Consider the following 19,837-nt stretch of genomic DNA (forward strand, 5'->3'; position numbering starts at 1 on the left):
TATTTTATTAGGTTAGTTGGGATGCACGTAAGTTGACTTGACCAAGCGGAAAAATATATGTGATGAGGCAATGGAGGTAGGCATTGTGCCATGATAACACCATAAATGCCATCCTAACTTTGACCTTCTCTCCCTCTTGTTAAATATTTGTGAGATTCTACGTCCACGGGAGAGGGAACGAAACATTAAGGATACGAAAACCTCTAACGAACAAACATGTTTTAAAACTGTGAGGTTGATAACGATACATAACGGACCAAAACGAACAATATCTACTAGTGATGGACGGATGCAGTTACAAAAATTAAAATACTCTTTTTTTAAAACGGTTTTATTTGATTTCAATGACATAGTTTCGTAGAAACACTTTGTAAATATGTTAGGAATCTTTTTTTAGAGTTGTTCATCTAATCTCGATTACCCAACCCAAAACATATAAATTAGTTCGGTTAGGTTTTTTTCAATATAGGTCAGCGTTGAATTTTTTAAAAACCAAAAATTCGATTCAGTTAAGACTATTTAATGTTTGTCACCAATGCTAGTAATGCGTTGTAACTTGATAAGTACGATTTTTTTAAAGTTAAAAAAATCGATAGCTCAGCTCAACTCAACTCAGACATAGATGACTGAGTTAGGTTGGGTTGTCAACTTTGTTCGGTTTGCTCGAGTCACCAATTCAACCTTGTGCACCCTCCTACTTTTTTAACTAGGCAACGTTTTCTATTTAGCTAATGGTACCGGTAGACCGTATTAAGATTTTAAATTAAGTATAAAAGAAAAAAACTAATAAACTTAGGAGTCTTTTGAGTCGGTAAAAGATAATTTAGAGACGGAAACGTGTAATTTAACGAAACTAAAAGCACTAAATTGAAACTAAACTAGAACGATAAAGATGAAACTGAAAGAGTTAAAATCAAAAAAAAAATTACCAACTCGAGCTAAATTTATAATTTGACGGTAAAAATATTATTTTGTTCGAAGAATTTTTGCATAAATAAATAAAAAAAATAAATAAAATAAATAAATTAAAAAAAAAAAACATAATTGTTAGGGAACAAAGTTGATGAAAATAGGGGTCAAGACTCTAAAGTCATGTGAAGGGGTGATGGGTGTGGGGATAAATAAAATAAAATAAAATAAAAAAGATTTTTCTATGATTGGGATTGAGCCCTCCCTTTAGAAGACATGTATCATGGCCCTTCTATCATGGATTGTCTCTCCTAATTTCTCTTTCTCTCTCTAGCTTCCGAGTCTGAATTCGGTATCTAACGACTTCGACATCCCTTCTGACATAATCATGTTACTCATCGCTTCTAAGAGTGATATGAGTTTTCGAATATTTCTGTAACGGCCCAGATCCATCGCGAGTAGATATTGTCCTTTTTGAGCTTTTCCCTTTCGGGCTTCCCCTCAAGTGGTTTGTTCTCCTCCCCAACCAATGTGGGACATCACAATCCATCCCCCTTCGGGGCCCAGCGTCCTCGCTGGCACTCTTTCCTTCCTCCAATCGATGTGGGACCGCCCCCAAATCCACCCCTCAAGGGCCAGCGTTCTTACTAGCACACCGCCTCGTGTATACCCCCTTCGAGGAAGAGCGAGAAGGTTGGCACATCGTCCGATGTCTAGCTCTGATACCATTTGTAACGACCCAGATCCACCACTAGCAGATATTGTCCTTTTTTGGCTTTCCCTTTCGGGCTTCCCCTCAAGGCTTTAAAACGCGTCTGTTAAGGGAAGGTTTCCACACTCTTATAAATGGTGGTTTGTTCTCCTCCCCAACCAACGTGGGACATCACAATTTCTTAAAATACTCAAGCCACGTGTTACTCTTATTTTTTTCAGGTAAAGGTAAAGCATCCCTGCATGGATGACAATGAATGCTGGAATAGCTATGGAAGTCAAGATAAGACAGTAATATGCATTGTTTTTCAGTGAGGAGTCAATCTGTCATTTTTCATTTTTATACTTAAATACTATATTATTATTATTATTATTATTTTAAATTAAACGTACAAGTCTCTGGTTCCTTTGAAAATGTTTATTTTAAAATAACCTATATCCTATTAAAATACCTCTGATCTAGGCAAGAAAAAATTATGGGCGTTAGAGAAGACTATTCTCATAGACTAACATGAGTCTTTTTGGCATAGTTTGTCCTCGCTCGCGTACGTTCTAAGAAAATTTTGAAAAAAAATCACCCAACAACGTGGAATTACTCCAAGTAAAACACACTTGATTTTGGAGTTTTTACGATTCAGCCACTCAAAAGGGTTTAGAGTTTCTTAGTGACTGACAAAGAACGTGCACATAGCTGATATAGAATAATAGTTTTCAAGATCGTTCTCGTTCTATTGTAGTCTCAATCCATTCCTTTGTGAAATTTAAGGTTTTGTTAGACATAAAAATTAAGAACAGAGACCAACATATTTGTCGGCTTTCATCTTTCATGGGCCTAAGGAAGCCCAATATATAGCCCAAAGAACGTTTGGTTCTGGGCCAGGATTAACACAGATTTTGTGCCAAGCCCATCACAGTAAAGAAAAGCCCTGCAGTTCCATTAGATATCGGTATATTTGGAGTAGCAAATTCAAAAATAGCCAATAATAGAAACCTCCTATTTAAATTGAAAATTATGTGTGTGCATGTATGTATGTTGCATGCATGCCTTATGTTTCCGACTTTGTGAAGTCCAAGATCAAAATGAGAGCGTGATTTTCCAGCAACTACCGATCTTTAGAGGGTCTATTTAAGACGTTTCAATTCATCATTTCGAGAGACGATGAAGAGATCGACTAATCTTTAAAGAATCTACCTTCCCATCCGAAGTAGTCATATCCTACTTCAAGAATAGTTTGTTAATTATTCCGGCCCTCTACCATGAGGATTTTAGCACTCAATTTCTTTTAAAAGAGGTCGAATTGAGCTCGAGAGAAACCCTCAAATGTATAGCTTCTCAAAGAGACGGTAGATAGCAGCATTGATTTGTATCTTCATTTTTTATATTCGTGACGAACTATATTTTCCGGATTCGAGTCAAAAACCTCTATTATGCTGTTCCGAGGAAAATTTTGGTGGCCTTTTATGGCTGTAGTCAACTCTTAAGTGCAAGAAATCTACGATGATAACGAACTCTGGTTTAGGTGGAGATTGATGCAGCGATCGGCTATAGGGAGTCCCATCACACTAGTCTAGATTTCCTTTTGTACTTATCTTTTAAATACCTATAACGATCCGTGGCTTGAGTCTGTTAGGAATCACGGATCTCCACAATGGTATTATATTATCCACTTTGAGGATCGTGGCTTGAGTCTGTTAGGAATCACGAATCTCCCTTTGGGCTTCTCCAAAAGGCCTCACACCAATAGAGATAGTATTTCTCACTTATAAACCCACTAAATTAACCAATGTGTGACTCACTCCCAATAATACTCAACATAGTCTCTCAAAATATGGGTCGTTACAATAATAATACAAAACCCTATGCTGCTACAACATACTATTTTCAAAATCGTATCCAATTTAAATATGATACAAACTATCAACTAATATCTAAAAATAAGTAAAAGTATATAACTAACTTGTCTTCTTTGCCTTGATCAACATGTATTTGATGTTGATTGTAAGTAAATGGTGTGTGGTAGGCTTTCAATTCATCCCAGATTGCTTTGAGCTTGGTGAAATATGTTGATAGTGTCATGGTTCCTTGTGACCTCATTGCTATCGACTTTTGTATCTGAAAAACTACTGGAGCATTCTTTTGTGAGGGTGAGGCGAGAGTCCTTCATTGCACTCACAGGGGAGAAGGGATCATCTCCAATATAATTGGTTGATCGTGTAGATCAACCCACACTTGATGAGCTGTCTTGGCGTGAATAATGCCTTTAGCGATATCTGCTTCAACAGAATGAGTTAACCAAGATATTATCATACTGTTGCACTGATTCCAGAGTTCAAATTCGGTTGGATTTGCATCTTGAGACGTTATTCAATTGTGTCATCAATGAAGCCAATTTTCTTTTTTGCAATAACAACATGCATAACTGATTTATTCCCAGATTGGTAATTTGTTCCATTTAATTTGATTGGAACGAGTGAATATCTTGGCAGCTAAATGTTAGTGTATATTTAATGACAATAATTAAATTCATAACTTATTAAAACGAAGGGTAATAAAAATAATAGTCAATTTGTGCATAGCTCAACTAATTAAAATATATACTCTCAATTTATAACTTACAAGTTTAACTCCTCCATCCCTGCATATTGTTGAAATATCGTAACTAAAATAGATAAGGACTTAGGACGTTTTACATGTGTATAAATTAAATTAAATAAAAATTAAAAATTGAGAGGCTAAAATAATATTTAAATAAAAAATAATTGAGAATGGATTTGAAATAATTAAAATAATTTCGATTTAGTTTTATATTTTTAAATGTAATTTATATATTATGAAATAGATCGGGAAGATCAAGACGAGTGTAATAGCAGCTTCACTCGTGAATCCTGCTAGTTTCTAGGGTCGTCCAATCTCTATCAAAACTCCAATCAATAATCAAGGCAACTCAAGAGGTGTCAGCACCGACTGAAGTTTCTTGTCGCAATCCATCTCCTGAGGCACTTCTCAGAGAAATTCACATGTTAGCCACACAACAACTACATTCATCGGTGCATACTCTCTATCAGAATCTTGGGGAGTACTGAGTGATTTCATAACTTGAAAGAAAGACGGGATCAATCTCGTTCCTAGATGTAGTAGTCAATCAGCGGGAGTTTTAACACCAACTTTCGTTGATAAATAATACCCCACAACCCAAACAATTTGCTGGACTATTCAATCTGGTTACCACAAAATATACCGATCACGAAATTTATACTGTAATTAAGTAATCGTTTCTTTCATATATCTCGAGCTTTCAGAAAGTGGTTTGTTCACGCCAAACAAAGAAGGTGACATGTTTTTTTTTTTTTTTTTTNTAAATAAATATATATATATATATATATATATATATATATATATTTGAAATAATTAATAGAAGGCTAATTACAAGATAAAGACAGGCAACTCAGTCGGTGCGGCGGAATAAACGGAGGAAACAGCACCGTTTACGTTTCCAGACACACTACCCACTGTTTCTGTGCGCAGTGAGATCACGTGGACTCTCTCCTTAAGTCATACGAAATTTTAATAAAAGTCAACGTTCTACACGTGGCGTGTGTTCAAACCTCTGACAGAAAAGTAACAGTGATCTTGATTGTAGTGGATAGTTTAGAGTTTAACGGTAATGAAACGACGCAAATTTCGGACGGTTTTGTGGCATGGTCACGTGCGAGGTACCGACCGTTAATGTTTTTTTTTTTTTTTTTTTTTTTTTTTTGAGTTGAGTTTGGTTGAATTTTTTAAAAATAAAAAATTTTAATTTGATTTATTGGTTACATATGTACGGTCGAGTTGACCCGACCAACCGAAAAATAAGGTCACAACGGGCCTGATCCAATTATACCCTTTTTTATAAAAGATTAAGAATTTTAATGTTTGTAACTAATATAAGTGATATATAATATCTCAAGCATCATTTGATATTTGAAATTTACGAGATTTTAGCTATTAATACAATGTATCGTGATAAATATGATTTTTTAAATAATTAAAAAAGTAACCCAACAAACCAACTCGATCCAATTCGAAAAGAAAGTTGGGTTGGGTTGGGTTGGTTATGAACTCTATTCGTGTTGTTTAGATCACCAACTCAATCAACTCGAAATTTCAATCAATTTCTCATCAATTTCTATGTACTTAAAAATTTTAAAGGTGATTGTGAAGTTAGCAACACATGTTACATGATGGACTACTGAGTAGGATTAAGAATTGACAGGTAAAAATCGGTGAACGAGAGATTTAATCTAGTGCAAGTGTACATATTGTCAACAAGTACTACCGAGAAATAATCCAACATATTGATCCCACAAGACTAACGTGATCGAAAAGGTTGACTTTAAAGCGCGGTTGAAATTTAAATTTTACTTAAAACTTTAAATCCGAGAATGTTCATTGAAATATTCTAGTTAGATAGGAACGATTTTCTTTTTCTTTTAATTAATTAATGAACTGATTTTGCTTTATTTTATTATTTTATTATTATCATTTTTAACCGGGTTAATTTGACAAATATTTAATACGTCTTTAAACCATTAAAAGTAATTTATTTATAAAATTGAAAATTATGTGGTAAAGGGTCTTAACGTTTCAATTTTTAGAATAAATATATTTAAAATATATTAAAGATTCTAAGCTGGATTAGAATCTGAGTCTACAATATTAACTCTTTTGCGTTTAGACTGCTCGTTTATAAACTTTTCAAAATTTTCAATAATATCATTAAATTTTTAAAATAATTTAAAAAATACTATTATTATCGGTTTTGAATGGAAACTATTAGCTTCAAAAATATCATTAAACATTAAAAAGTTTTATTAATACTCTTCAACTTTTTACAATTTTTTTTTATTTTTAAAATACACTTACGGTTGGATGATGGAAGTCTCACATCCGCTAATTTAGGGAATGATCATGGGTTTATAAATGAGTAATACTAACTTCATTGGTATGAGGGCTTTTGGGGAAGCCTAACGTAAAGCCATGAGAGCTTACACTCAAAGTGGACAATATCATACCATTGTAGAGAGTCGTGTTCGTCTAACATGGTATCAGAGTCATGCCTTAAACTTAGTCGTGCCAATAGATTGGTAAATCCTCAAATATCGAACAAAGAACTCCAAGAGAAAAGGAGTCAAGTCTCCTCGAAGGCAGTAGAAAATGACTAAGATTCCAAAGGAGTCGAGCCTTGATTAAGGGGAGGCGCACTTTGTTCAAGGGGAGGTGTTGGATGATGGGACTAGTCGAGCCTCGATTAAGGGGAGGCGCACTTTGTTCGAGGGGAGGTGTTGGATGATGGAAGTCCCACATCGGCTAATTTAGGGAATAATCATGGGTTTATAAATGAGGAATGTTAACTCCATTGTCATGAGGCCTTTTGGGGAAGCCCAAAGTAAAGCTATGGACAATATTATACCATTGTGGAAAGTATGAGTCGTGTTCGTCTAACACTTACCATCCGTATTGTATTAAAAATTTTAAAAGTTCAAATTTATTTATTATTATTATTATTTATTTATTTAGGAGAAAATACAATTTAACGCTATATTAATTTGAAATTTATTTGGTAATGTATTTAATTTGACAGAGTGGGAGGGAGAAACGCAATTTGACAGAGTGGGAGGGAGAAACGCGTGAGATGGCTGATTACGCGGAAAGATGTTAGAAAAAAAAATGGTGCATTGGAGTTTGTGGATTCAATTCCTTTTTTATTTCCACATTCAATTATGAACCATTTTTATGTCTAAAACTCTGCACATTATAAATATATATTACGGACACTCCAAACCAAACCATCTTTCAATTCCCAAACTTTAATTCTTTTTTCTTTTGTAGAATGGGAAGCTTGCCTAATTTGCTTCTAATTTTCCCTTTGCTTTTCTCTCTCTTTGCTCTCTCTGTTTCTTCCGCTCCTCCTCGCCACCGCCTCCTCGATGGTAAGCCAAATTTCTTCTCGGGTCCGTATATTTTTCTATCAAGTTTTGTGAACTTTATTCGAGTATGGATGTGTTTTTTCTTGTTTTGCTATTGATTTCGTTGTTCATTATATGTACTCTTCTAACCTCAAAACGAGCTAAAATCTAAGTCTTAAGTTTGAATCTTCATCTTGAATGGTACTTGAGATGGGATATTACATTGGAAGTTTCTTCTTCCGATGACTGATAAGAAAGATAGAACTTGGTTATATTTCATCACTTCAACAAGTTTAGTGATGAGTATAACGACTCTATTGTTTCGACGGAGAGTGTTAAATGAACACGACTCTCCACAATGGTATTATATTGTCCACCTTAAGCATAACCTCTCATGGTTTTGCTTTAGGCTTTCCCAAAAAGCCTCATACCCATGAAGAGAGTATTATTTGATTATAAACCCATGAACATTCTCTAAATTAGCGGATGCGGGACTTTCATCCAACAGAGAGAAGGACTTATGATTTGCATTTCAGGAAATTTTCAAACGAACAATATATCGATAGAGTACATTGAATGTACAAAAAAAAAAANAAAAAAAAAAAAAAAAAAAAAAAAAAAAAAAAAAAAAAAAAAAAAAAAAAAAAAAAAATTATCACAGAGTCTCCGTAAGCTACTCTAGGAGGAATGGTGTGCTAATAATTTAATAACTATTTTTTTTGTAGCTCATTGATTTTAAGTTTTATATTTATTTAGTCCAAATTTTTTTAAAAAAATATTTAATAAATATTTAAAATTTTAAATATGATTTTGAAACTTGTTTGGTATATTTTTGGACAGGTCTTCTCCCTAACGGTGACTTTGAAACTCCACCAAGCAAATCAAACCTAAACAAAACAGTGATCATAGGCAAAAACTCCCTCCCAAAATGGGAAATCAATGGCCTCGTTGAATACGTGGCAGGTGGGCCCCAGCCAGGTGGATTCTACCTACCCATTCCTCGTGGGGCCCACGCGGTGAGGTTAGGGAACGAAGCCTCAATCTCACAGAAGGTGAGGTTAAGATGGCGTTCCGTCTATACGCTGACGTTTGGGGCCACAAGGACTTGTGCACAAGATGAAATGCTAAGAATTGAAGTTGGGGCTCAGTCAGCTAACCTTTCCATTCAGACTCTGTATAGCAATGGAGGTGATACCTATGCCTTCACTTTTAGGGCAAATCGGAATGTTGTGAACGTCACGTTCCATAACCCGGGCATTCAAGAGGACCCCACTTGTGGACCGCTCTTGGATATGATCTTCATTAAGGAGATGCCACCTGTACGTCGCATTCCAGGTAACATATCTTGAACTACACACCATTAAGTAGAATTGGGTTTAATTAGTTAAAAACAAAAATCCACCTGTACGTCACATTCCAGATAAGACATCTTGAACTACACACCATTAAGTAGAATTTGGTTGAATTAGTTAAAAACAAAAATTCACCTGTAGTCACGTTTCAGATAAGATATCTTGAACTACACACCATTAAGTAGAATAGGGTTGAATTAGTTAAAAACAAAAATACTCCTGTACGTCAAGTTCCAGATAAGATATCTTGAACTATATACCATTAAGTAGAATCAGGTTGAATTAGTTAAAAACAAAAATCCACCTGTACGTCGCATTCGAGGTAAGATATTTTGAACTACACACCATTAAGTAGAATCGGGTTGAATCAGTTAAAAACAAAAATCCACCTGTACGGTACCTTGAAGTTTGCATTCCAGAGAGGATATCTTGAACTACGCACCACACTAAGTAGAATTGAATTTAATTGGTTAAAAACAGAAATTGTTAGCAAACCGTACCTAAATCTAAATCTAATTGGTTAAGAAGAGGTAAATGTTATATTTGTGTCCAACTTACCTAATCAGGGATGGTGGTATTTGCTTGCAGGTAACCTTTTGTTGAATGGAAACTTTGAAGTTGGTCCTCATGTGATAAAGAGTTTCAACAATGGAATCCTCCTTCCTCCAATGCAAGTTGATCACATTTCTCCACTACCAGGCTGGATAATTGAGTCTCTCAAGCCTGTAAAATACATTGACAGAGGCCATTTCTTTGTCCCTTCAGGGAATGCAGCCATTGAATTGGTTGCAGGAAGAGAAAGTGCCATAGCCCAAATAATCCAAACAGTTCCCACAAAGTATTATAATCTCACCTTCACCGTTGGAGATGCCAGAAATGGCTGCCATGGCTCCATGGATGTCCAAGCTTTTGCTGCCCGACAAACCATCAAAGTTCCTTTCATTGCTAGAGGGCTTGGAAGGTCCAAAACTGCAAGTTTGAAATTCCAAGCAGTTTCTGTTAGCACAAGAATTACATTTTACAGTGCTTATTACCACACCAAGCTCCATGACTACGGCCATTTGTGTGGCCCTGTGTTGGACAATGTTATAGTCGTTCCAGCTTAGATCTTAGGCTGCCAAATAATAGTCATATCAAAGTGTTACTTTGGAAGTTGGTTTCTTCAAAAAAAAAAAAAAAAAAAAAAAAAAAAAAAAAAAAAAAAAAAAAAAAAAAAANAAAAAAAAAAAAAAAAAAAAAAAAAAAAAAAAAAAAAAAAAAAAAAAAAAAAAAAAAAAGTGTTTTCTATTGTTCAGATCCAATGTTAGTGAAAAGCGTGTAATGGGTCGACTTGTTTCAATACAGAACTGAAAATTTGTTCTTCTTTGACATAACTATATGGTGTAGATTCCTATTAAATTATAAACATGCTTAAGAACATAATGTAAAATCTTAAAATCGATCTATAAGAAAGTGGCATATTCCAATGCTTATCATACAAGATTATAGCTATGTCACAGAACTGAATTCACTCCCCCTAAAAGGCATTATTCTGGGGAGATTCAAAAATGGAGAAGCTAAGATGATACTTCAAAGCTCTATGTTCCGTATGAAGCTCTAATCAATTCTAGTATATCCTGTACTACCCTACCATATTTAATTTGCTTACAAAGCAGGCCTAATCAAAACTTCCCAATCAATTGGGATTGTCCCGAGACTCTCTATGGCTGAGTTTGGACCAGGCTATAAATGAACGGATCATCTACTCAGAGTTTGTCAAGCAATCTGCAAAAGGGAAATGGAAAGTAAAGAAACATGTTCAATTTTCCCGGAAAATTTTGGCAAGTATATCTGTGTAAACTAAAGGGTTTTATTGGATTTGATTGCTTTGAAGCCATCAAATAGATAGGAAATTGGGAGTTGAGTGTGTCTTGTACCGTGTAAATATAGGGATCTTGGCGTCCACCTGTTCCTGATCTTTTGATCTCTTCCAGTTTCAGCAGCCTGTCAAAGAAGGCGAAACAGAAACCAAATCAATTTTGATCCTAATCAATCTGTAAGCTTGAAAATATAGATCTCCATATTGGCTATCTTTGAATCTTTCGCCTAATGAATGGTATTCCAATGGTGACTATATAAATTATCATCAGAGGTGAGAGTATTCCGAGGGCATAGATGATCCTACCGTGTACAGTAAATGTGTGAATTGGAAGCACTGGATAAAAGCATGACTTTAGAGCCAACGTGGTGAGGAGGTGGGAGAGAGAAGGATGAATTACATTCTGAGAGCCTTGCTTGTGTCAGGGCTGTCACCGAGCACTTGGCGTATCTTCACCTCAGAGGAACAGCCACCAGAGAGGTAACTCAGAATCGCTTCGGCACGCCGGCGCATATGAGCGGATGCGACGTGCTTTTTCCTCCACGCGTGACGAATCATTTCCAACTTCTTCTCTGCTCTGGTAACCAGGCGACGGATTGGCGCGCTTGTGTCCACACTTGAGCTGCTTGACAAACAATAAGTCGTCTCCGAGGACGCGGAGCCTGAAGACAGGGTCACGTCGTCTGTAGGAGTGAGATTCCGGTTCCCGGATATCCGTACTGGCCTCGAACGACTCTTTCTCACGACCTGTGTGGAATTCGTTAGACTTGAAAGAGTGATAAACTCAAAATCAACGAAGTATTTACTAATTGGCAACTAAACGCTTATCGATCGAAGTATTGAGATATTGAAATTCAATGACTGATAGGTAAGTAATCAGGAGGAGGAAGTAGAATTTCTAACATTCTGATCAGATTTAAGTTCATACCGAAGAAGAAACAACAAGAAGGATCCGATAGTCAAACATCTTTGAAAATAATAAGCCAAGTACTAATGAACACAAACTAAATTCCGCTACCAGCAGTAGATTTTCCAGTTTCAGTGACAGAATCCGATTGAAGTAAACTTATCCAGAAACTAATTCAAGTTACAAAAGCAGAAACGACGACCAAAATCAATAGCTCTTTTACTCAAACCAAGGCACGGGATTCACACACAGCAGAAACTGCGCAAACAAAAAGAGCCAAAAATACCACATCGAACAAAACAACATACAAGAAGAACGAAATTATGCAAAACAGGTTAGACTGAGAACCATTACATTAAGCTTTAGCTCGTCGCGATAAGCTGAAGTAGAGAACAGCAACAGCTCCTGCGCTCGAGTCTCGGACGATTCATCTGATCTAGTGAGTACTGAAGAGCAAGACTTCGAATCATCACAAAATGGCGACATCTCACTCGAGCATTTTCCACCAAGAATTTTCTCCTCAAACAACCATTCGTCTTGAGAAATCGGTCTACAGAGCAACCAAACACAGAAACAGAGATTTAAAGCAAGAAGAAAAAAAAGGACGATCAGATACAATCATTCAACAGAACAGAGCAAATGACAGAGAAAACAGGAAATGGAATACTATCCAATATCTTACAAAGATGGCGACGGCGGAGGAGATGGCGGAGGAGGCGGTGAAGTGGAGAGAAGGAGCAGAGCAGAAGCGACGGTGCGTTCTAGAGCGCAAGGGAACTCTGCCATTGATTCTCAATAACGAATTTCTGGCGGGTGCTTTCCAAATATTTGAATTTTGTTCTCTCTCCTCTCTCTCTCTCAATCTCTCATTTGTATGGCTCATTATATACCCCTCCATTTCCATTACGTGTAACAAATAGTTTGAACATTAAGTTACTACTTGAATAGACAATCAAATCTAACTCAACTAGACACAATACATATTATATTAATAATTAAAATATCAAATATTTACAAGTTATGACACGTCACTAACGTCGTTATAAATGTTAGAGTAGGATTAGGTTGAGTTGACCTGACCAAAAAAAGTCAACGAGTAAATCGAACAAAATTTTTGTTTTAAAAAAATTCAACCTAACCCAGTAGGGTAGTCCGCGTTATGCAGTCACTTCGATTAGAGCATGGCTCAAATTGGATGGGAAAACGATGCAAAGTTGGTTGAGATTACTTTCCCTAATCGAGTATAGTTCAAAATGGGTTCATTACTTTCCCTAGTCGAGTCAATAATACGACAAACAACGCAAGAAAAGGGAGCGCCTTAGCCCTGAGAATCGAATTCTAAATCGGTGTGGCACTACTAGAGGCTTCTAATCAATAGANAAAAAAAAAAAAAAAAAACCCACCAAAATAGGCATGATCGAGGCCTACGCCCTATAGAAACTGTCCCTTGGCCCGTAGATCCTGACACAATGTTAGAATTCTAGCTCTTCTATAGTGGTATCTCACTGATGGCTCGGGCCCTCTCGGAAGGTAGCCTTCTTCGCCCTCCACCTAAACTGAGCAGGAAAGGCCCAAAGCCAATCCCAGGGAACAGTGAAGCTTCATAGGGTCTTCCTGTCCAAGTGGAGGTAGTCCGTATCTTCACATATATGTCTATTTCACCGAACCTCTCTCCGAGACAGTGCCCAGATCATTACGCCTTGCGAGAAATTTCCATCCCGATCGTTACAAAAATAAATGAGAAATTTCGCTTTATTCAAATACATCAAAAACGGAGTTGCAATGAAGACTTTAAAAAGAGTACAAAGAGAGTCTCAAATAATTTCACATTACAAAAGTACATTCCATTCATCCTTGAAAGGGAAGATGGTTGAATAAGTGAGAGCCAAAGTAATTTACATTCTTCTTTTGATTTTACAATGTTTACCTGTTCATAATCAATATACTTCATCGATCGACCCCCTCGATCTTGTCTTCGACCTCGGAGTATAACTGTCGCAGTTTCTCGATATTTTCCTCCGAAGTTTCCCAATATCCACGCCCGTTCGCCTCCAAGAACGTTTGCACCAACTTCCTAAACGAGTTTGGATTCGTTTTCATCAGCCTGTTCAACATCTCCTCGTCTTGAATGAACGTCGTGTTAGCTTCTTCGTAAACCCAGTTGTCGACTTGGCCCGACGTTGCACTCCATCCAACCGTGTTGGTTAGCCTCTTCTCGATTTCTCGAACACCCTCGTAGCCACTCGACATCATTCCCTCGTACCACTTGGGGTTCAACAGCTTGGTTCTTGCATCAAGTCGAACCGTCTCGGCGAGCGATCGGACCTGTATGACGCAAAGATTCGTGTTAAGTATGCTTATCGGTGTGAGCTTATAAGAAAATTGTTGATGATGTCTCACCTGAGCATTGGCTGTAGTGGTATCAGCAATGTAGGCATTAGGCTTCTTCCCATCCTTTCTCAGGCCTTGAACTAAATTAGTCGGATCGGAATCAAAGTAATGGCTCACGTCGGTCAGCGAGATCTCGGACGAGTCGAGGTTTTGGAACGTGGCATCAGCCGTGCTTAGAGCCATCTCGAAAACTTTTCTCTTCTCCATCATACCAGCTCCAGGAGCATCACAATCAAAAGCAAAGGATTTCCTGCTCAAATACATGTCTTGGAGTTGCTTCTCATCGTTCCACGACGAATTCTCGACAGCAAGATTAATGTTAGATGAGTATGATCCAGAAGCGTTCGAGAAGACTCGAGTTGCAGCTTCTCGAACCTCGATACCAAGAGCTTGAGCTTGTTCCATTGCGTGCTTCCTAACAAAGTTCTGCTCCACAGGCTCATCCATTTCCGCAACCATCTTCACCGCTCGATCCAAGAGGTTCATCTGCAAAACAAATCGTAAGTTCGTGTCGAAAACAAGAAACTAGAAAGCTTCTGAGAAATGTAGGATCATCCACCTGATTGATGAACAAATCTCTAAACACGCCCGAACAGTTGACAACAACATCAATCCTAGGCCTTCCGAGCTCTTCGAGGCTCACAGGTTCGACTCGGTTGACACGACCGAACGTATCAGCTACCGGCATTACGCCGATCATCCACAGAACCTGAGCCAGGGATTCACCATAGGTCTTAATGTTATCAGTACCCCACAAAACAAGGGCAATTGTCTCAGGATATTTGCCTCCATTTTCAGCCTTTTGCCTCTCTATTAACCTCTCCACCACAACTTTTGCACTTTGCATTGCTGCTGTTGTAGGAATAGCCTGTGGATCAAGGGCATGAATGTTCTTTCCTGTAGGCAAAACTTTCGGATTTCGAATCGGGTCGCCACCGGGGCCCGGCTCAACGTATTTTCCCTCCAAAGCCTGTTTCAAACTACCCAATTCGTTGTCCGTGACAATGAGCTTCAAACACTCGGCCAAGAACTCGAATAGTTTCCGCAGCTTCTCCCTGTCAGCCCTGTAAAATTTGGTGTTTGACAAGTACTGAACCCACGGTTCGTTTATACCGAATCCTAGGATTGAGGTGAGCTTATCACCGACGTCGACGACTTGACCCTTACTGTTAGTTGATCGTTCCACGAACGAGGAAATGGCCCCACGTGAAGCCTCGGTAATTTGTCGAAGCAGCTCGACATCCTTCAATACTCCCTTGTCATTGCCTCGGTACAGATCTTCTATGTTTCTTCCAACTGTGTTTGCTAGTATTGATGGAAGAGATGAAATGTCGTCTTCGGGACGGTCGAGTGCAGCGATGTTAACCAATGTTGCTACTGCCTCCATGGCGGATGGTGGCTCACCAATGATATGAAGTCCACAAGGTAAAAGACGGGATTCGATCTCCATGATCTTCGAGTATACTTTCCCGACGACAAGGTCGCGATCTTTAGCTGGGATTTCCTCTCCCTCCTCAGGTAGTTCGACGTCCTTATCGAGATTACATTGTCTAGCAGTACTGACAATCGAGCTAACAATCTGCGCCCCACGACCCGTATCTTTAAGCGATTGGTACGAGGAAATAAGCTCACTCAATTGCTTAAGCCCCTTGTAAAGCCCTGCATTCTCTGCTGGGGGTGTCAAATAGCTAATGGTATTAGCATAGCTTCGACGTTTAGCAACGGTCGCCTCGGATGGATTATTAGCTGCATAATAGTATACATTCGGAATGTTACCAATCAAACTGTCGGGATAACAGACATCGCTCATTCCGACTTGCTTTCCGGGCATGAATTCAAGCGAACCATGAGTTCCGAAGTGAAGAACTGCGTCGGCCTTAAAGATATTCTCAACATAAGAGTAATATGCTGCAAAACCATGATGGGGGCTAGCAGATTTAGAGAAGAGAAGTCTCATCGGATCACCCTCGTATCCGAACGTCGGTTGAACACCGATGAACACGTTTCCGTACTGCTTTCCATATACCAACAGATTCTCTCCATCCGAGTTCAAATGGCCAGGAGGCTTACCCCAGTTCTCTTCCAAGGTGGACGAGTAAGGTGTCAATTGTTGGTACTCACGAACGTTCATCTTATAAGCAATGTTTAGATTCGGGCTATTGAATTGCGCCTCTTTGTCATGAATAACATCTTCAATCAAAGCTTCGGAAGTTTCGGGAAGGCCTTCGACGTTATATCCGTCCTTCTTGAGGTCTTTCAGGACGGAGAAGATGGAGGAGAAGACATTCAAATAAGCAGCCGTTCCAACATTTCCCTTGTCAGGGGGGAAACTAAAGACAGTTATAGCCAGCTTCTTCTCAGCCTGCAAAAATGCCAATATTTATCATACGGCGACACGTCCATGGCAGATCGAACCACATAACTTGCTCGGTATACGAAAGAACGTTTTGGGGTTGTTAAGAAAAGAATCATGCTAGTTATTGGTACGATGCCTTTTGGGGAAACCAAAAGAAAAACCACGAGAGTTCATGCTCAAAGTGGACAATATCATACTATTATGGAGAGTCGCGATTCCTAACATGGTATTAGAGTCATGCCCTTAACTTAGTCATGTCGATAAAACCCTCAAATGTCGAACAAAGAAGTTGTGACCCTCAAAGGTGTAGTCAAAAGTGTCGAACAAAGGGTGTACTTTGTTCGAGGACTACAGAGAAAGGAGTCGAGCCTTGATTAAGGGGAGACTGTTCGAGGGCTCTATAGACATCAAGGGAGGCTCTATGGTTGTTCGAGGGCTCCATAGACTTCAAGAGAGGCTCTATGGTGTACTTCGTTCAAGGAGAGGGGAGTCCCACGTTGACTAATTAAGGAGATGATCATGAGTTTATAAGTAAAGAATACATCTCCATTGGTACGAGGCCTTTCGGGGAAACCAAAAGCAAAGTCACGAGAGCTTAAGCTCAAAACGGACAATACCATACCATTATGGAGGTTCGTGGTTCCTAACAGCTATCAGAGAAGCTATTTCGATCGATTATAGAAGTGAATACCTTAGATTTTCTTTTAAGTTCAGCCCATTTGATCGCCCTGGTGCATAGCTGCTCAACCCTCTTGTGAAGTGCATGAGATTTCCCTACATTATCAACAATGTTCACATTGTTCAAGTCCTAAACAACTAACCATTTCATGAAACCAACAACACTTGAACAATGAAGGAGCTTTTACATACCAGTTCGAGGATCCCGACCGGAGAAAACAATAGGCTCCATACCACCATCGAGCTCCGGTAGAGCGACCTGAAGCGCCACCTGAATCGGGTGCAAACCCAACGTGCTATTAAGCCATTCCTCAGTAGTTTGAAACACCAAAGGCAAAGCAACAATATAAGGAACATCAAGCTTTGTCAGTGCTTCAATAGCTCTAGGATGATCCTGTCTAGCAGGCCCTCCAACCAGAGCAAACCCAGTAAGCGACACGACCGAGTGCACGAACGGTTTCTTCGTCACCGGATCGACAAGATACCTCTCGACCGGACCCGAAAAATCAAGCCCACCAGCAAAAATAGGTATCACTTTAGCCCCTCTAGCCTCCAACTCCATAATCACAGCCACATAATGGCTCTCATCACCTGTAACAATGTGACTCCTCTGCAAAATAAGCCCAATCACAGGGGCCTTAGAGTCCTTAAGCTTCTCATTAGCATCCCTCCTTGTTCCATACCAATTCAAATACTCCTTCACATCATCATACATACAAGGAGCCAAAGGGTGCCAAATTCCAGTGTCTAAATACAAAACTGGCTCAGAATACTCAATCTTAGCCCCTTTTAAAGCAGGAACATATGAACCAGATATCATTTTCAAGAAATTTTGAAGATTATCAGGTGACCCACCAAGCCAAAATTGCAAACTCAATATATAAAGCCTAGCATCCTGTGCCTTATCACTAGGCAAGTACTTTAATACCTTTGGCAATGTCCTTACAAGCTTCAACATGCTATCAGCAAACCCAGCTGATTGCTTCTTCTTCTTAAACAGCTGAAAAAATGGACTCTTAGATTGCCCCAATTGTGACATACTGAAACTCCCAAGCTTGTTTAATCTCATCACTTCAGGCATCGATGGAAACACCAAAACGGCGTCGAGTCGATCCCTTTCTTTCTCAACAGCTGCCTTCACTTTCAAAGCGAGTTCCTCAACGAAAATCAATGACCCAATGAAGATGTTCGCATCCTCCACGTCTTTACAGAATGTATTGTACGTTGAAACATCGCGAAGCTCTTCGACTAAATAACCCACAACTTGGAAATTGGCATGGGTTTTGTTCTTGTTGAGAGCTAAAACGGCGGCGGTGAGTGATGATTGGTATTGTGCTTCGAGAACGACATACACAATTTTGACTGTCGGAAGGCCGTTGGTGTTGTCGGGAACGACACGCCGGACTTCGGGACTTGTTTGTGTGAAGAGACCATTGCCGGTGGCGACACATTTCACTTTCACGGCGGATTTTGAAGAAATGGCGAGGTGGGTTTTCTTGGGGAGGAAGGAATGGAGGAAGAAATGCTTCTGGGAAAGCGATGAGAGCTGAAGCTCCGATTTGGAAGCCGGTAAAAATGGCGATGACATCAAGGACGCCATTGATGACGGGAAAACAAAAGCTCTAAAACAACCGATCAAGATGGTTTATGAGAGCTTAATTTTTGGATTTAGCCTCAAAATTGGGAGCTCGCTAAAGGGTTTTTCTTCTTGTTCTTCTTTTTTTCGATTTCTTTTCCATTCGAAGTTGCAGAGAAGTGGGTTTGTGGTTTTAACGGAGAGGAAGAAGAGGGAAGAGGAACGGTTTTTTTGTGTGGTTAGTGGTGAGTGGAAGGGACACGTGGCGAACTGGGTCATCAGGGAATTTTGATAGTGGAGGAGTGTACTTTTGAGGTTGAGCTTCAATTTCAGCCATGGAGGAGAGAGAGAGAGAGAGATGTAGAGAGAGAAGTAGAACATCCATTTATCTGAAAGGGGATTTTTTGATGGAATTTGGTGCAATCTGATTGGTTGGAATGGATTTCTTCAAATTGTTGTGGAGGATGAGATAGAAAATTGGGGATTTTTTTAAATTATTAATTGCATTTAATTCTTAATGTTTGTAAAAGATTCTTTCATTGGGTGTGTGTCTCTAATGTAAAAAGGACAGATATTTTCAATGGAATCAATGGAAGATATTCGTCTTTTAGCACTTCATGTACTATAGGCTACTCTTCGTCGTTCCTTACCGTTAATTAAAATATTAATATTTGCACACTACTGACGAGGATTGTTGGGAGGGAATCTCACGTTGGCTAATTAAGAAGATGATCATGAGTTTATAAAGAATGCATTTTCATTGATATGAGGTCTTTTAGAAAAACGAAAAGCAAAACCGAAAGGGTTTATGCTCAAAGTGGACAATATCATACTATTGTGGAGGGTCGTGGTTTTGGACGTGGTACCTGAGTCATGCCCTTAAGTTAACCATGTCAATGGAATGCTCAATTGTCAAACAAAAAAATTGTGAGTCTCGAAGTATAATAAAATAAAACCAAGGACTACCATGTGCAAGTTTTATGGTCTTCGATGCAATGTCAAGTCTACAAGGGTGCCTTGTCTTTGACAGTAATATAAAAATAGCACATGACTTGAGTATTTTAAGAAATAATCAGTAAATGACCCCAGGGCCTTGTCTTTGGCCTCTAGTCCGAACAAAATAGACATGTAGTACTTCCCTACACATGAC

The 19,837-nt window shown here is 38.7% G+C and overlaps 3 protein-coding genes across 4 annotated transcripts; 1 reads left to right on the forward strand and 2 right to left on the reverse strand.

The window, feature by feature from the left end:
- The first annotated feature begins 7,422 nt into the window (after positions 1-7,422).
- LOC111804000 lies at positions 7,423-10,294 on the forward strand. Of its 2 annotated transcripts, none has more exons than XM_023688638.1 (4): positions 7,423-7,593; positions 8,410-8,904; positions 9,510-10,093; positions 10,199-10,294. In XM_023688638.1, exons 1-3 carry the CDS (start codon positions 7,494-7,496, stop codon positions 10,025-10,027), a joined length of 1,113 nt encoding a protein of 370 aa, XP_023544406.1. In that variant the 5' UTR covers positions 7,423-7,493; the 3' UTR covers positions 10,028-10,093; positions 10,199-10,294. The 2 variants fall into 2 exon arrangements, with proteins under 2 accessions (XP_023544406.1, XP_023544407.1); XM_023688639.1 differs by having other exon boundaries at positions 9,510-10,085; positions 10,191-10,294.
- A 100-nt stretch (positions 10,295-10,394) lies between these two features.
- Positions 10,395-12,472, reverse strand: LOC111803781. The gene is made up of 5 exons (XM_023688318.1): positions 12,369-12,472; positions 12,041-12,236; positions 11,180-11,526; positions 10,838-10,904; positions 10,395-10,685 (listed from the first exon to the last, which is right to left on the reverse strand). Exons 1-5 carry the CDS (start codon positions 12,470-12,472, stop codon positions 10,677-10,679), a joined length of 723 nt encoding a protein of 240 aa, XP_023544086.1. The 3' UTR covers positions 10,395-10,676.
- A 952-nt stretch (positions 12,473-13,424) lies between these two features.
- Positions 13,425-19,031, reverse strand: LOC111803878 (magnesium-chelatase subunit ChlH, chloroplastic). Its single transcript, XM_023688481.1, has 5 exons — positions 17,304-19,031; positions 17,125-17,207; positions 14,637-16,439; positions 14,087-14,563; positions 13,425-14,011 (listed from the first exon to the last, which is right to left on the reverse strand). Exons 1-5 carry the CDS (start codon positions 18,709-18,711, stop codon positions 13,634-13,636), a joined length of 4,149 nt encoding a protein of 1,382 aa, XP_023544249.1. The 5' UTR covers positions 18,712-19,031; the 3' UTR covers positions 13,425-13,633.
- Positions 19,032-19,837: the final 806 nt, after the last annotated feature.

Source organism: Cucurbita pepo, chromosome LG10, assembly GCF_002806865.2.
Source record: "Cucurbita pepo subsp. pepo cultivar mu-cu-16 chromosome LG10, ASM280686v2, whole genome shotgun sequence".
NCBI lineage: Eukaryota > Viridiplantae > Streptophyta > Magnoliopsida > Cucurbitales > Cucurbitaceae > Cucurbita > Cucurbita pepo.

What these genes read in the sequence shown, in the direction of transcription:
- LOC111804000 (XM_023688638.1), top strand. Translation starts at nt 7,494, where the DNA reads ATGGGAAGCTTGCCTAATTTGCTTCTAATTTTCCCTTTGCTTTTCTCT. An exon ending in TCGCCACCGCCTCCTCGATG is followed by an intron (nt 7,594 to 8,409) that starts GTAAGCCAAATT and finishes ATTTTTGGACAG; the next exon opens with GTCTTCTCCCTAACGGTGAC. An exon ending in ACCTGTACGTCGCATTCCAG is followed by an intron (nt 8,905 to 9,509) that starts GTAACATATCTT and finishes ATTTGCTTGCAG; the next exon opens with GTAACCTTTTGTTGAATGGA.
- LOC111803781 (XM_023688318.1), bottom strand. Translation starts at nt 12,472, where the DNA reads ATGGCAGAGTTCCCTTGCGCTCTAGAACGCACCGTCGCTTCTGCTCTG. An exon ending in GCGACGAGCTAAAGCTTAAT is followed by an intron (nt 11,527 to 12,040) that starts GTAATGGTTCTC and finishes AATTCCACACAG; the next exon opens with GTCGTGAGAAAGAGTCGTTC. An exon ending in ACAAGCAAGGCTCTCAGAAT is followed by an intron (nt 10,905 to 11,179) that starts GTAATTCATCCT and finishes CTTCTTTGACAG; the next exon opens with GCTGCTGAAACTGGAAGAGA.
- LOC111803878 (XM_023688481.1), bottom strand. Translation starts at nt 18,711, where the DNA reads ATGGCGTCCTTGATGTCATCGCCATTTTTACCGGCTTCCAAATCGGAG. An exon ending in CGGTCGGGATCCTCGAACTG is followed by an intron (nt 17,208 to 17,303) that starts GTATGTAAAAGC and finishes TTGATAATGTAG; the next exon opens with GGAAATCTCATGCACTTCAC. An exon ending in AACTTAAAAGAAAATCTAAG is followed by an intron (nt 16,440 to 17,124) that starts GTATTCACTTCT and finishes GCATTTTTGCAG; the next exon opens with GCTGAGAAGAAGCTGGCTAT.